Raw genomic sequence first — 16,013 nt, forward strand, 5'->3', positions numbered from 1 at the left:
CAACTGCTGAATTCCCCCTGGAAAGGGGAGGGGGAGGCGGAGGGGGCCGGGCCGAAAGTTCCAAGCTACTGAGCGATGGAAGGCCTTGGTGGGGGCCGGAGCCGCCCAGGGACAGTTTGGGGCGCAGGGTCAGGACAGAGGCAGAGGAAGGTGCCGGCCGCGGCCGCCTCCGCCAAGAGCGGCACGCCCCGCCCTGGCCGCCTCTCCCTTCCCGGGCTCCGCTGGGTCACCCGCCCGCCTGCGCCGGCTCCATAGCGCCACCTGCTGGACGCAGGGTGCCAAGGCCGAGGCTCTCACCGGCTGCGACCGCCTTGGCCTCCCAGGCCTGGGAGCAGCCGGAGGGGAATGAGCTCACTCACCTCGGATCCAGCGGCTTTGGAGCAGGAGGCAACCGCCTCTTTAAAAATACATGATGGGGTCAGAAAGACTACGATCGTGAGAATACCTTCTTGTTCCGCCCCTCCCACAGGGCCTGACGCTTCTACCACTCAGTCCCACCCAGGGATGAGGAAATAGTGATGAGTCTGTCCCAGGAAGGGGGCAGCAGAAAAGGGCAGGAGTTCAGAGTCTTCGGGGCACCTGGTGGCAGCAAGGCACTGCTGGAAGCAGCCTTGGTCTCCTTGTGGACCCTGCTGTCGCTGTCCTGGGGTGGCCGCAGACGTGGGCAAGGGAGGCAGGTGCCTGCAGTGCTATATGAGGGGAAAAAAGCCGTGGTAGCCCCCAAGTATGGGTTGTCCTTTTCTCACCCGTCTTGCCTGCCTTAGTATAGGGCTGAAATTCCCGTGGTTAGAAACAGGACTCATTCATTCTTTCAATAAACATTTATTGAGCACCTACTGTGTGCCAGGCACTGTGCTAGGCGCTGGGGATACATCAGTGACTAACACACAGTCCCTGTCCTTGAGGAGCTCACAGTCTATCGGAGGGGAAACATACATAAACACATAGCTAAGGAGCTACCATGTGCTAAGTGCTACAATAAGAGGTATATACAAAGTGCTGTGGGAGCTCAGAGGAGGGAGTAATGCATCAGCTGCTGGGGGTGAGGAGCAAGTCTCTTGACTCTATTAACCATTGCAAAGGCAGGGATGTTGTTGCCACGTGACCCTGGTTGAAATGAACCTGTCTCCTGAGGCTCTCCTCTAGCCCTCTCCCATAACTATATCAGCACAGGTTAGTTTATCAGATTAGCTAATTTAACACTTCGAGTAGGAAAGAAACTGGACAGGGAAGTTTCTTTAGGGGCAGGGGATGTTCAAAGTAGTAACAACTCTTGGATGCTAAGGCTGGGGGGGGGGTGGGGTGAGGGTACCATGAGGGCACTGAGCCAGGGAGGGCAGGCCCTGGGCAGTGGAGCACCTGGGGTGAGTGCCTGTGCAGAGGGGAGGTTGGAGGTCACCTACCTCAAACTTTGGTCCCCCATCTCTCACCAGCTCAATCAGTAACCGTCCGCTGATGCTCACTAGTTGCTTCGTAGTGTGCCCTGCTCTTTGGGTGATACAGTCCCCTGCCCCTCAGAAGGTAACTGGGGAGACTAAATAGGTTCAGGTCATTGAGGACGTAAGTAACAGTTTGTGATTATTACAGAGGAGATGTCACAGGCTGCTCACAATCAGTTGCCAAAACTGCCAAAACTGGTCTGGGGAGGCAGCTTCCATGAACCAAGACTTGAAGGATGGATACAACTTAACTGGTACTAGCGGGGTGGGAAGACCATTCCGGTTGAGCAGAAGCGAGTAAAGCAAAAGCACAGAGGTGGGAAACTCCAACGGAGGCACATTCAAAGGCCAGCCAATCCACCCCTTTGACTGGAGCAGTAGTACACAGGTCAGGGAAGCAATGCTGAGCCGGCTGGGGAAGTCAGGCCCTGATGGTGAAGGGCCTTGCCAGAAGGTCAAAGACTTGGGAACTTGTCTGAAGACAGAGCTGATGCTAAGCGCAAAATACTTCTGGAACGGCTGACCTGAGCCCTCAAGTGCTCCCCCACACCTCTTCCAGGACCCCTGGACTGCCTCACGATTCAGAAAATAAAGGGTTAATGCCCAGCTGCTCAGAACAGATTGGAGGTTCATTTTTTTTTTTTTGGCCGTACGCGGGCCTCTCACTGTTGTGGCCTCTCCCGCTGTGGAGCGCAGGCTCCGGACGCGCAGGCTCAGCGGCCATGGCTCACGGGCCCAGCCGCTCTGCGGCATGTGGTATCCTCCCGGACCGGGGCACGAACCCGCGCCCCCTGCATCGGCAGGCGGACTCTCAACCACTGCGCCACCAGGGAAACCCGGAGGTTAAGTATTTTGAGTGTCACCCCGACCTGGAGGCATCCTGGCAGAGGAAGAACAGAGGTGGTGCCCTGGCAGATTGGAGGGGCTGAGTCGGATCACCCTGGGGGGCTGCCAATATGTCTGGGGAGGGGGTTAAGCTCTGAGTGAGTTTGAGCTAGGCTGGGAATGTGGAAGAACGGCCAGATTTGAGAGACAATGGCAAACTGCGCTGGAGTTCAGGAAATGGGGAGGGGACAGGGTCAAGTGAACGCAGCCATCAGCTGGCTCTGAAGTGTCAAGCTTAGAAGGTCAGGAAAATGGTGGCACCATTAACAGAAACAGGCAAGTCATGATGGCCTTTTTGTTTCGAAAGGTTTTGTGTGTGTGGAGGACTTTCAAAAATCCATTTTTGATAGAGGGGCACTCTTTGAGGGACTGACAGGCATCCAGGTAGAACTGTCCAGCAGACCGCTAGAAATGTGAGCCACAAGCTGAGGAGAAGAGTGAGGGCTGAAGCTCTAGATTTCAGACCCAACCCAAAGAGCCCTCCTGGAGCCAGGAGGGTGGATGAGGCCCTTGGGGGCACCCACATGTAAAGTGGTAGATGTGGAGCCAGCACGGGCACAGAGAGAGAGGGTGACGGAGAACTCGGATGAGCCCAGCTAGTGCCGAAGGGGTTGGGAAGTAGTGTCATGTGCTGTGAGGGCTCACAGGGGCCAAGAAGTGTGAAGAAGACCTTCGTATGATGAGTTCCATGGGGTTGGGGTGAGGGGGGCAGGGCCAGTCTCAACCCACGTGGCACCTTTGTGCCAAAATTACTTTTAAAGGTGACCCTCTTCAAGATGCTTTACTTTCCGCCACCAGGAAATGGTCATAATAAACTGATTTTATTAGAAAAACATCACGTTAACGCCAAGCGCTGGAGACGTGTGAGAAATACACCTGCACAACCATGTATGCTTCCCTCCTGGGGGGAGAAGAGGGAGAACAAGAGGACGATAATGGGCTTGGCAGCGACCAGAAGGAGAGAGAAGGGCAACCAGGGGAGGTAGTTAGGTCACGTGGCTGGTTTTGTGCCAGGGACATAGCAAAGGTCCTGAGGCACTGATTCACATTAACCAAATTCACCAGATAATATCACTGTTTCCAAGGCTGACGTATTAGAGCTCTTAGGCTGGCTCTGAAACGTGGCGGAGAGAGGAAAGCGAATTCACAGAAGAGACAGGGGACGGGATGGAGGCCCCAGGCCGAGGGCTTGACTTCAAGAGAAAATTGGCTGACCCCTTCTCAGAAAGAGGAAAGATGGAAGGAAGGCACATGGAGAGACAGGAGGAACAGGGAGCTCACAGCTGCTGGCTCCCGTCTTCGTGGAGGAGGAATCAGGGTGAGGTGAGAAAGCTGGAGGTCAGGGGCCGCGGCCCACTGGAGGTGGTCTGCTGCAGCGGTCGCGGAAGTGGCTGGGTGGACCGACCTGTGAGGGGAGTAGAAAGTAGGCTGAGCAGCAAGTAGGCACGAGCGGGGACAGAGGTGGGCCCAAAGCACACCACTACTGGATTATCCGACTGTCCCTGGCCCCGCCTGCCAGCAGGGAAGCGGCAGGGGCAAAATTAATCAAGAGGGAAGCCAGGATTCGGGGTGCAGGGCAGGGCGCCCGTGGAGGCTGGTGTTACAGCCTGAGCCCTTGGCGCAAACATCCAGCTAATTTAGTCCCCCTCCCCCCGGGGACTTTGTGGCTGGGTCTGCCCCTGGAGGGGCGCTTCAGCGAAGCGCTCTGGGGAGCTGATGTTTCCGGCCTGCTGGCTAATGACTGGTGGGCAAAGAGGCTGACCCCAGGAAGAAAGCGTCTTCCCCAACACACATGCTCATCGAAGGTCTCTTCCCCTGGACCTGCTCCAGCTCTGTGACATCTCTCCAGATGTGGGGGCTCCAACCTGTACTCCATAGGCTCAGAACAACCGAATCTTGGTTTGTACAAAGGGAACCGGAGAAGGCTTTCCCTTAAAACAGAAAATTCCCCATCTCTGTGGCTGACCCACAGAGAGACACACACCCTTGAAGACCTCACAGCTACACCCCCGTCCTCACCAAAGAAATGGAGATACAGACCCACGAGTACACACAAATACATACAGAGATATTCACGTACGGGATAGTAAGTACTCTGTGGAGGGAAAGAAGATGGTGAAATACAGTCAGGCAAAAAGACTCTTCTCACGAAGCCCCTACCCCAGCCCTGGCTTCAGACGTCTCAGGAGGTCGGCCCTCCGTCACCAAGTCAGCCTATTACCCCGACAAGAACATAGCCCCTAGTGCTCTTGAAAGCTGTGGTCTGACACCAGGGATGCTCCGACTGGGCCTGTCTTGGCCATGGTGACGCCGGGCAGGGGGGGGGCACGGGGGTGTGGTGTACTGACCCCCCACTGAAATATAAGGGCAGGTGCACTCCTTCAGTCAGGCTCTCTTAGAGGAAGTCCATATACAAATGCTGCTCCACTTTGCCTGGTGGGTCACACTTCCCCCCAAGCCCTCCGTTTATATGTCATGGGGCTCCATCTTAATGAGGGAAGTGGGGTTGAATGGGGAGAAGGGGGCTGGGGTTGGGGATCTGGTCAGTAGGCTCCCAGATGTGGTCACACTAGGCTCAGCCGTAAACAGGGACCCTGAGCCCGAGGAGAGCTCAAGTTCAGCCACCGGGGTCAGCCCAACAGTGGGGCGGCTGGGAGGAGAGAAAGTCTGGTTTCCCAGAAGGCTCGGATTGTGGGAACCCCTTGCAACTACCTGGGTTGGAAGTGGCTGAAGGTGAGCCTGATCCCTCAGGAGCTCCCTCAGGGTCTCTTCAGGAACCAGCAGCCCCTCCATGGGGGCCCCAGTCATCATGCCCTGTACATAGGAGGAGGGCCTCAGAGGCCCCTCCTTGACCCCAGGGGCTGCTGTGGCACCGGAAGTCCTGATGAAGGCCGCAATCACAGTCCCGGGGGGCTGAGAGCTGGGCCCTGCTGGGCCAGCCCCTGTGACCGAGGGTGGTGCTGGATTGGTCGGACAGTTGCCCCCAGCCAGAATTTGGGGGAGGCTACTGAGAATCAGCGGAGCCCCTGGTGCTGCCACCTGGTTCTCTTGGAAACTGGTGTTCAGGGGGAAGGAGGCCTGCAAAGTGAAGGTGTCCTTGAAGGTCGAAGCAGGCGGAACACTCTGGAGAACGAGCTGGGTTGAAGCAGTAGTACTGGCAGGAGGCCCGTTGGTCAGCACTGTGGTCAGCGGGATGGTCTGCAGGGTCAAGGCCGAGCCTGACCCGACAGGGGCCACTCCTAGGTGGATGTTGCTGGGCACTGAAGAAGTACTGAGGAGAAATAGAAAACGGATTTGGTTCAGGTAGGAGGCTCAGAAGGAGGGCACAGGAGGAACGGAGCTGAAGGCGTTTTCTTTGTCGTCACTTTGGCTACCGTTTGTTGAGCACTTAGTAAAGGTCAGGGATCATTCTAACTGGCTGGCATGCAGGATTTCACTCAATCTTCCGATCAGCCATGAGTCGAATAAGATTAACAATCTGATTTTACTGTGTGAGGAAACAGGAACAGAGAGGTTATGTAACTTGCCCTAGACCACACAGCTAGTAACAGGGACACATCAAGGCTTTCTGACTCCAGAGCTCGTGTTTGTCACCGCTCCACTCTACTGCCGTCCCTCTTCAGAAGAGCATCCCTGTGGCCCACACCAGCGTAGTGACAGGTACATACATATAAGCCAGACGAAGCCCAAAGTTTCCACGGAAAATTGGAGGCACCTTAGTGTGGACAAGAAGTAGCAAGAGCTTTCCTGGTGGGCTTGGAGGGCCTGAGGAAGGCAGGATGTTGCCTCTTTTCTGGAGTGGAGGAGGCTTGGGGGGATGGGCCCAGGAGTGGAGGCTCCCGGTGGCTGCTTGGGGAGCACTCTGGGGTAACAGAAACAGCCCCAGCTGGCAAGAGAAGCACCCCAGGTCAACAGCTGGCTTGGCCGTTACATTGGCGTGTGACCTCAGGCAAGTCACTTTTCCTCTTTTAACCAACAAGTGTCCCACTGGCTTCCCAGGGATGCCACAAGGGTCCCAGGAGACCCGAGAGAGAGCGGAGCTTTGCAAGAAGCTGAAAACGCTCCCCACCACGAGGTACTATGGGAAGACTTGGAACGACCTGGGTGCACTTACCTCACAGCTTTGGTGCGTTTGGCCTGGCTCTCCGGTGGAGAGACAAGCACCGTGGAGGTAGTGGGGATCTCCTCGTCTAGAGACAGTCCCGATTCCAGACTCGCAGATGGCTGTAGACCAACGTGCTGAACCTTTGGCTTTTCCCAGGAAGTGGCACCCTTGCCATGCGGGGCAGCTCTGGATGATACCCTGGAGCTGGCTCGCCGGGTGGTGCTGCTGGACGAGGTGGAGGGAGTGGAGGCCTGAGGGGATGTGGCTGGGACTTCACTTCTCTCATCCTCGTCTTCAATCACCACCAGGTCCTTGGGCATCTCCTTAAACTGGTACACCAGCCTCTGCCCTTCCACTTTGGCAAGGATGCCTCTTTGGTAGTAATATCTGTGGGACACGGGACAGAAAGCGGGGGGTGAGCCAGGGACACACCACCCTCCCGGGCAGGGTGCGCACGAGGTGGAGGCTGGTCGGGGAGCCAGACAGGAGCCCAAGGGCAAGGGAAGGGGTAGGGCCAACTCTCGGACTTGGAAGGCTTTTATGAAATTTCTGATATCTCCCCCCTGATGACTCAAAGGGTCCACAAGCAGGGATTTCAAATGCTGACCCCCATCCTGCTTTGGGGCAGAGGACGGGGGTGAATGAAGGATGGGTGGGGTGGACGATGGGGGTTCAGCAGTCCCCCAACCTGAGAGACCGACCGTGGGTAAGTCAGGCCCATCTTCCTGGACCCCTAGCTTGCATCTTGGGGATGGGGGGCCCTAAAGTTCTCTTTCTGCTCTAAAAAGAATAAAAGGCTAGGACAGAAATGCAAGAGGAAGGGGACTGTCCCTCCCAGGCGGGACCTGGGAAATGGGCTGGGGGGCAAGCAAACGGGAGAGTCACAGGAATTCCCTCCTCGGAAGAGCGTCCCGGTGACCCAGGCCACAGGAGCGAGGCACTTACACACCACCCAGAGCCCAGTCTTTTCAGGGAAAATCGGAGGCCCCTTAGCGACGGGACTCCTTGGACAGAAGGAAGAGCTTGGTGACTCCTCAGGGCAGTGGCTCCTACCTTAGTGCCCGTCCCATCGTCTCATAGTTCATGTCAGGCTTGTTCTTCTGCTTCCCCCACAGCTTGGACACCGCTTTGGAATCCACCAGCTTGAAGATGCCTTTCTCTCGCTGGGTCCACTTGATGTACTTGGGGCAGGTGTTCCGGTCTTGCAGAAGTGCGAGGAGGAACTCCCACAGGTAGATGGTGCTGCCTGCAGAGTGGCAGGCGGTGAGGGGGCGCCCGGGCCCCCCGGCTCCCTACCCGCCTCACCTGCCTCCCCGCCGTACCTTTGCCATCCTTCGATTTCTTCCGAATGGGGATGCTGGGGTCAGTGACGGGTGAGGTACTGCGGTTGCCCTTGGTCTTCCGGACTGTGGGGGGATGGTGGGAGCAGGGTGAGGCTGAGCCCAGCCAGGGTGAGCGCTGAAGGGCGGCTCCTGGGAGGGAGGGCCCAAGCGCCCACCAAGTTAGGGTGATGAGGCAGACAAGGCAGAGGCAGGTCGGGAGGCCCGGGGTCACTCTCCACAGGCACAGCCTTCAGGTGCCCGCACCTGCCCAATGGCCAGCCCTCATTTTCAGGCCCCAAAGGTAGAGCAGAACACTGCTCCTGTGTGGGCAATGGAGTGCTTACCGATGCGCCACCTTTAGAAGATCAGAATCTGCCTCGCCTAATTTTTGAAACAAAAAGGCAGCCTAAAGGCGTGACTGTGGTGTGGATAAGTGTGGCACCAGGGTTTGGTTGCCGCACGGACACGGCAGTATCAACCAGCCATCGCCTGAGTAAATCAATAACACTGGGGCTTGGGAAAGCCCAAAGTCCTCTCCCATACATGGTCTCGGCTCCGTAAGCTCCGAGAGGGAAGATAAGAGCACGGGTTGAGGCAGAGGCCCCCAGAGGGCCAGGGACTGGCCAGGGGGCCAAGCCTGGTGTCTGAACACTCAGTACAGGATTCAACCCATGGGGATCATTGGGTTTTTAAGAGTTTACATATCTGCTGGGCAGATGGGGGTGGCCTGGGAAATGTCAGGCTTTGGGCAGGCCACCTGATGGGGCCCGTCTTTCCAGAAGGGAGGACTTTCTGTCCATCTCGCCACACCAGAGAGCTGTTCTCTTAAATGTGTCTGTGAACCTCACCCCGACACTCACCCCTACGTATGGTCTCCCTGAGCCCCTCCTACTGCCCACCCACCTAAAGGAACACTCTCCCTCTCCCCCCTCCCTTCTCTCTCTTACGTCTCTTCTTTGATTTTCCAGTCTTCTTGGTACTTTCTTCTCTGGGGACCTTCTCCTCCAGACAGCACTCCTCCTGGCCACCAGTGTCACCAGCCCTGTTCAGGGCGTCGGGCTCAGAGACAGGAAACAGGTAGCTGGGCAGAGTGACGGCTGGAGCAGGGTCCGGGTCTGGAAGCATTTCGGAGGTGCTGACTGCAAGAAGAAAGGTCTGAGGTGGGTGCGGCCCAGGGCATGGTCTCCCAGTGCTCAAGAGAACAGTGGGCTCCTGGCGGGGCGGGGCGAGGCGCCATTCCCCACGGCCCCAGACACAGGATACGCCTGAAAACGCCTCCCGTGTCTCACAACACTAGGAGAGGAAACATCTGCAGAGCTGTGGGCACGAGCTGGCCCCAATCACGGCGGCCACGCTTATAGCACACTGCTGGTGGTGGGGAAGTTCCAGGTGACACCCAAGGAAAAGGGCCACCTTGATTTAGTCATCTACTCATTTCACAACCGGAAGGAGCCTTAGACAGCATTTAGCCCAATTCCTCTGCTTTTCTGGCGAGGAAACTGAGACCCAGAGATGGCAGAGCATGTACCCAAGGTCACACAGCAAGCTGGTCACACGTGCCTGGTACATGCAGGCACTCAGAAAATATCTGTTGAATCCTGAATGAATATTAGTGACAGAGTCGGGATTAGGAATGCTAGGATTCAGAATTTGCAGCTTCAGGGCTTCCTTTCCCCCACTGTATCCCAGTGCTTCCTCGGGAAGGGGCAGTTGGGGCCAGGAACCCTCTGTGGAGTCGCGGCAAGTGCGTTGGGGGTGCTGAGGGAGAAGCCTGCCTCGGGGGCCATCGGGGGAGGTAGGGGCCAACCTCCCAGAACAGCGAAGGGATGAAGAGGCCACACCCTGCACAGTCTTCCTGGGAGCTCAGCAAGACAGCAGAGGGGCCTGAAGTTACCCTGGCCAATAGTATTCAGCCTTAAAAAGGAAGGAAATTCTGACACATGCTATACATGGATGGACCTTGAGGACATTACATAAGTGAAATGAGCCAGTCCCTCCAAAACAAGTACTGTAAGCTTCTACTTATCTGAGGTCCCTAGAGGAGTCGAATTCATTGACACAGAAAGTAGAATGGTGGTGGCCAGGGGCTGAGGGGAAGGGGAAATGGGGAGTTAGTGTTTCATGGGGACAGACTTTCAGTTTTACAAGGTGGCAAGTGTTCTGGAGAGGATGGTGGTGGCTGCACAACATAACAAGTGTACTTAATACCACAGACCTGCACACTGAAAAATGCTTCAGGTGGCCCATGTTATGTTATGTGTATTTTACCATAATTGAAAAACTAGAAAAAAAAAAACCCAAACAGTCACCCTGGCCATCTTTGCTTGTCTCCGGCGCCTTCCTGCCCTTCCCATTCCAGTCACAGCCAAAGGGCGGGTGCACGTGTATATGGGTGGGTGTGGGTGCGCACACATGTCCCTGAGAATCTAATACACGGATGTGATATTTTTAAGGGAATTTTGTGTTGCTTCAACCTAAGGCGCCAGGGTTCAAACTTACAGATCTGCTTCTCATCCAGGATGTCATTGGGAGACTCGACGTTCAGCAGGAAAAATTCATTGTCATCTGGTGCCGGGTTCCATGATATGGGGGAGAAGAAAAGTTCCCTCAGGGCATAGGGCAGTGGATGCAGCTACAACCAGGGCCAGCTCAGAGAATGGAGCTAAGGAGCCCGGGGGCAGCCGGGAGGGGACCAGTGCGCCGCCCACCCTGATTCCCCACCTTTCTCTACACCCATCCCAGCTGGTCTCCCCTCACTGTCCCGCTCCATCTCAGGAGATCATGAATCCATTTAGGTGGTTTCCTCCTCCCTGAAGTGGTATTACCTCCTGCTTATCCTAATCACCCCATCTAATTTCCACCTGTTGGGGGCCTTGACCTTGGCTGCGTGGGGTCACTAGAAGCCACTGTGGACTACTGTTCCCTGAAGACAGAACCCCTTTCTCCTCCACACCTTCTCTGCCCAGGAAGGAAACAGACCTGCCAGCAAAAAACTACCCTCCAGGATCTGATCCTGAGTCATGCACAAGGTCCCGTCTGTTATGATGCCATTGTGAACGTCGTCCAGCTCCAGGCCTGAGTACAGATGCAGTAATTCGGGGTAGGGGACCTGCTCCACGATCACAGCTGGGAACACTGAGGGGTCTTCCAGCTACGGAAAAGAGAGGGATCTGGTTCAGGGCTCACCCGCCTCTCCCAGGAAGCCCTCCGTACTGACCCTTCTTGCAATTCCTAATTCTTGGATCCCTCAGGGGCTGTCCTTTGTAGGGCATGACATTGCTGTGGGTCCAACCTCACTAGGTGATGCTTTGAGTGGGTTCTTAAGGAATAGAGATGGGTTAACTCTGTACCAGCTGCACTCAACCAGGGGCAGACAGTTCTAACTGGTCGTAGTTATGGGTTAATCGGTGAACAGGGTTAGTGCTCAGTCTATGAGAAGGATAAAGCTCATTCTGAAGCCAGTGGGAAAGGATTCGTCAATGGCAAAAAGGGCGAGGGACTCAGCCTATGCTCAGGGTTGGGTACCAGGGTTAGGGGCTCAGATTGTGAACATCTTAGGGCTCAGTCTGTGGTGATGAGAGTAGGAATGAAGACAGAAGAACAGAGGCATTATAGAAGTAGGAAGGTAAGGGCCTAGTCCCTGCCTGGATGGGGGAGAGGGTTCTGATTTCCAGTTTCATTCAGTGGGTGCATGGGGATACTGTTCTTGTTAAGGGGGAACCCAGAATGACGAGGAGTAGGTTTTTGGAGAAAGATAAGGGAGAAAGTGTCTGAATATGGTGAGTTGGAGGTACCACTGAGATACTTGAAATGGAGATACCTCAGGGAGTCAAAAATATGTATCCAAGAGCTCATCCCTGGGAGTGGATAAAATTATTGGGATGAGAATTTGACCCCCAGAGGACATAGTTGTTCTAAAATCAAACAGAGCTAAATTTAAAAAATGAGTGTGATCACAAGTGTTTTTTAAAAATGACGAATAGAAGGAAATATACCAGGATGTTCATAATAATTATATTCTGGTTGTGGGACTTTGGGTGATTTTTTTCTTTTCTACTTGTCTGTATTTTCCAAATTTTCTTTCATGAGGCTGTCAGTTCCTTCTTCATGAAAAAAAGAATGAGTTTCAGGGGAGTGCTGGGGTCCCAAAACACATTACAACAGATCTCAGGGAGGACGGACAGAGGGAGGCAGGCAGGTGGGCGTAGTGATTAAGGCCACAGAGTCTAGAGCTACCGGTCCAGTACCATAGCCACCAGCCACCGGTGACTGTGTACGTTTTTTCAAGATTAAAATTTCAGTTATTCAGTTGCACCAGCCATAGTTCAAGTGCTCCATAGCCACATGGCCCCACGCTGGACAGCGCAAATCTAGAGCATTTCTAGCATCTCAGAAAATTCTACTGGGCTGTGCTGATCTAGAGCCAGACTACCTGGGTTTGAAACCAAACTCTGCTATTTACGAGCGGTGTGATCTTGCGCAAGTTACCTAACCTTTCCGTGCATCGGTTTCCTCCTTTATAAAACTGGGGCGCGGGCTTCCCTGGTGGCGCAGTGGTTAAGAGTCCGCCTGCCAATGCAGGGGACAAGTAGATAAAGCACTTAGAACAGGGTCTGGCATACAGTAGGTTCTCATTAGGTGCTTTAGGCATCAGGGGCTTCTAGGAGACAAGTAACGTTTTATTTCTTAACCTGGGTGGTGAGTTAATGCGTGTTCACTTTATAGTTATTCTTTAAATATATATATGTATATAATTTATGCACTCTTTTGCATTCATTTTTAAAATTGAAGTATAGTTAATTTACAATGTTGTGTTAGTTTCAAGTGTACAGCAAAGTGATGCAGTTATACATACATACACACACATATATGTTCTTTTTCAGATTCTTTTCCATTATACGTTACCTCTTTTGTATTCACCGTATACTTTGCAACAAAAATTGTTTCCTAAAAAGAGTGAGAGAAGGGAGGTGAAAAAGTAAACCCAGAGGGTGGAGGCTACACTGGGGAGAAGAACAGACCTAAGAAGGTGGTATGTTGGAGGAGGCGGGCAGAAGGGAGAAAAGGGTTTCTTTTAGGGTTGGGGAGACATGAAAATGTTCTAGGTTGAGGAGGAAGGTGTGGGAGGTCTGAAAGGTACAAGAGAGAGAGGAGGTGATGGATGGTGTGAGGTCTTGAAGGCGGCAGGAGAGAAGAGATTAAGCACTGGGGTAGGTGTTACCCTTGGAAGGAAGAGGGTCACTTCTTTGTCCCAGGCCGGAGGAAAGGAAATAGGAACAGGTGATGTTATTGCTAAGAGGGAGAAGGGAGGGAAAGTGAGGGCGTCCTTGGGTTTGAGCTTCTCTGTGGATTGGAGGAGAGGCTGTCTGCTGAGGGTGGAGGGGCAGGCGTGGGGTTGGGAGGGAAGAACAGCTTCGGTGAAGAGCAGCCTTTATGAAGAACAGAAATAACTGCTGCGTGGACTAGAAACAAGTTAAATAGTGACTAGCGGAGTTGAGAACCCAGGTAGAGTTAGATTTTTCTTCCCTTCGTCCAGGAGGTTAGGCACGCCAGAGATGCTGGATAAAACTGAGCAACTTTAGGTTAAGACCTAGCTGGACAGATAGTACCATGTACTCCAAGCCCACTAGGGGGCAGCCTTTGGTAGGTCACTAGAGATTGGACAAAGTTTCCCAGGGATCTGGGATAGACAGCATCAGAATTAGGCTGGGGTGCCCTTGGAGATGATCCAGCTGGACCTCCTCTTGGTGAAGATGGGGAGACGGCAGCCAGATAGGGTCGCGGACAGGACTTGCCCAGGTGACACTGTGGCCACACTGGGATCAGAACCCAGGGCTTTGGACTTCTAATCTTCCATTCCTTCTACCGGACCTGGCTGCCTCTTCTTCTCCAGTGTGTGGAAGGAGGGTAGTGGAGGGTAGGGATGAGTGTGCCAGGACACCATCCAACGGGTACATGTAAGTACCCTAGTGCCATGCAAGGTATGGAGCAGTGGGGGCCTGAGTGCCAGAATCCTGTCCTGTTTTCCAATTTCCTCCCACCAGAGGAACCTATCTCCAGTTTATCCTGAATCCTTAGATCGAGGCTGAAAAGACGGTTATGGAAGGGCTCATCCACCGGGCTAGAGACGTGAGTCTGAAGGTGCTGGGGGTTGGACTGGACCCTGCGGTGCCAGCTGGCAGTTCTCAGTCCCGCTATGTGGTTGTCCCAGCACCTTTCTCACTGTGACACTGGAGGTGAAGCACAGTGGCCAAAAATGCACATGGAGGTCAGTGTACACTTGTGCATTCAGCCCGTTGCTGACTGACAGCTCAGCTAGTGTACTTAGCAGCTGCTTGGCTGGCTTGGGAACTATACGTGCCCTGTAATTGCACGTGGGCAAAACCAGCTCACTAAATGACCACGCGATGACTACTGCCTGGCCGCGTGGGACGCGTTGGTGCACAGTCTGGCTGGCAAGCAGCCCCTACGTCCTGAACCTAGTAGGTGCTTGATCAGTATTTGCTGACTGGGACTTCCCTGGTGGTCCAGCTGTAAAGAATCTGCCTTCCAATGCAGGGGATGCGGGTTTGATCCCTGGTCAGGGAACTAAGATCCCACGTGCTGCGGGGGCAACTAAGACCGCATGCCACAACTACTGAGCCCGCATGCCTCATCTAGAGAGAGAAAACCCGCATGCCACAACTAGAGAGAAGTCCAAGCGCTGCAACGAAGAACCCGCGCACCACAACAGAAGATCCTGCATGCCGCAACGAATATCCCGTGTGCCGCAACTAAGACCCGACGCAGCCAAAAATAAACATACATAAATGAATAAATAAAATATACATTAAAACAACAACAACAACAATATTTGCTTTCTGGCTAGCTGGCTGGTCAGCCAGCTCACTGGCTGTCTGCCTGCCTCTCTGTGTCTATCTGATTGTCTGCGCTGGCTGACCAGGTTCTGTTCTCTGGGGCCATACCTGGTGGATGTCATCCATTCCGTTGCTTGCAAACTCAAAGATCAGGTCACTGGGCTGCAGAGTAATAGCCATGCTGTCTTCTCAGAGAGCTGACTGCAGGATCCGCAGGGCCCTCTGGAGGCGTGGGGTTTCCTAAATGAAGAGATGCTGTACCTTGGAGCCTAGAGCCCACACCACGAGCCACGGTAAAATAGGGGTTGTAGAGAGCTGGAGTAGGTGGTGGCCTAAGCCAGGTTCAAGGCTGCATGCTGGGCTGGGCCAAGCGCAGGAGCGACCTACAGAGAAGGGAGAGATGGGGGCAGTGAGTAAGTCACCTTCCTTGAGCTCTGTTCCTAGGACAGACTGCCAGAAGAGGGATAGCCAAAAGTGGAGGACAGTGGGAGCAGAAGGGGGAGGGAAAAGAAAAGGAGGCAGGTAAGGAAAGAAGGAAGAAGAGAAAGTTAATTGAGTCGCCTTGAGAGGGAAGAGGCTGAGCCTCGATGCCAGTCTGGGTCACCAGCATCTGCACCTGAGCTGGCCTCCCTCCCTTCCCACGCCCCCTGGAGAAGGTGAGAGAGAGCGGGAGTTTGGGCTGTCTCCACTCTGAAGATTAATCCCCAGGATGCGGCCACAGGGGAAGCCAGGGGCAGCCCATCTGGCCTCATGGATGGAGCATGAAGAATCCCTACAGTACCCTTGGCTGGGGAAAGAATCTGCGTGCGAGACTTCGGGCGGGGACATTTGGGCGCACAGGATGGTCTTCTAGGCTCTGCCTGGCTCGGTTTGCCTTGGGAGTAGAGGCCACTGAGTTCTGAAGGGCAGAGTCCACAGTGGAAGTCATGTCTCACTGTAGGGGTTGTGTTGTCAGGGCCAGTGACAGCCTGACCCTGCTTGAGGGGATGGGACTCTCAGACTCAACCACGCCTCCAGAGAGCCTGGAGACAGAGGGACAGGTGGGCCGCACGTCCTGCGCTCTCGTCACCACCCAGCCACCGCCGCCGCCCGCCAGAGATGATGGCCTCTGTGCCATATGTGGCTTGTGCTCTTGGTTTAGCTTTGCTTTCAGTTTCAAGACTGAACTGTCACCCTGGGAACCGGCGAGGAGAGCCGCAGCTGGGGGAAGGGCGCAGGGGACCTTCCCCATCATCCAGGGCCAGCTCAGGGCCCCCCTCTTCCAGGAGATCTGTCTGCTGCAGTCCACACATCTGTCCTCTGTGGCACTCACAGTCTGTACCTCAGGTGCTCACATGGTACCCGGGCCTCTGATTGTTTCCTGTGCTCGCTGCCCTTCTCCAGGCGTCTGCGCAGCACCCAGGCC

General features: G+C 54.5%; 1 protein-coding gene across 1 annotated transcript; it reads right to left on the reverse strand.

The window, feature by feature from the left end:
• Positions 1-4,276: 4,276 nt before the first annotated feature.
• On the reverse strand, positions 4,277-15,263 carry ELF4 (E74 like ETS transcription factor 4). The gene is made up of 8 exons (XM_024758961.1): positions 14,717-15,263; positions 10,731-10,902; positions 10,251-10,316; positions 8,699-8,890; positions 7,752-7,835; positions 7,483-7,675; positions 6,439-6,816; positions 4,277-5,595 (listed from the first exon to the last, which is right to left on the reverse strand). The coding sequence occupies exons 1-8, from the start codon at positions 14,786-14,788 to the stop codon at positions 4,791-4,793; spliced, it is 1,962 nt and encodes a 653-aa protein (XP_024614729.1). The 5' UTR covers positions 14,789-15,263; the 3' UTR covers positions 4,277-4,790.
• Between the last annotated feature and the right edge of the window lie 750 nt (positions 15,264-16,013).

The sequence above is a fragment of the Neophocaena asiaeorientalis genome, unplaced genomic scaffold (assembly GCF_003031525.2).
Source record: "Neophocaena asiaeorientalis asiaeorientalis breed wild unplaced genomic scaffold, Neophocaena_asiaeorientalis_V1.1 scaffold1097, whole genome shotgun sequence".
NCBI classification, from domain to species: Eukaryota; Metazoa; Chordata; class Mammalia; order Artiodactyla; family Phocoenidae; genus Neophocaena; species Neophocaena asiaeorientalis.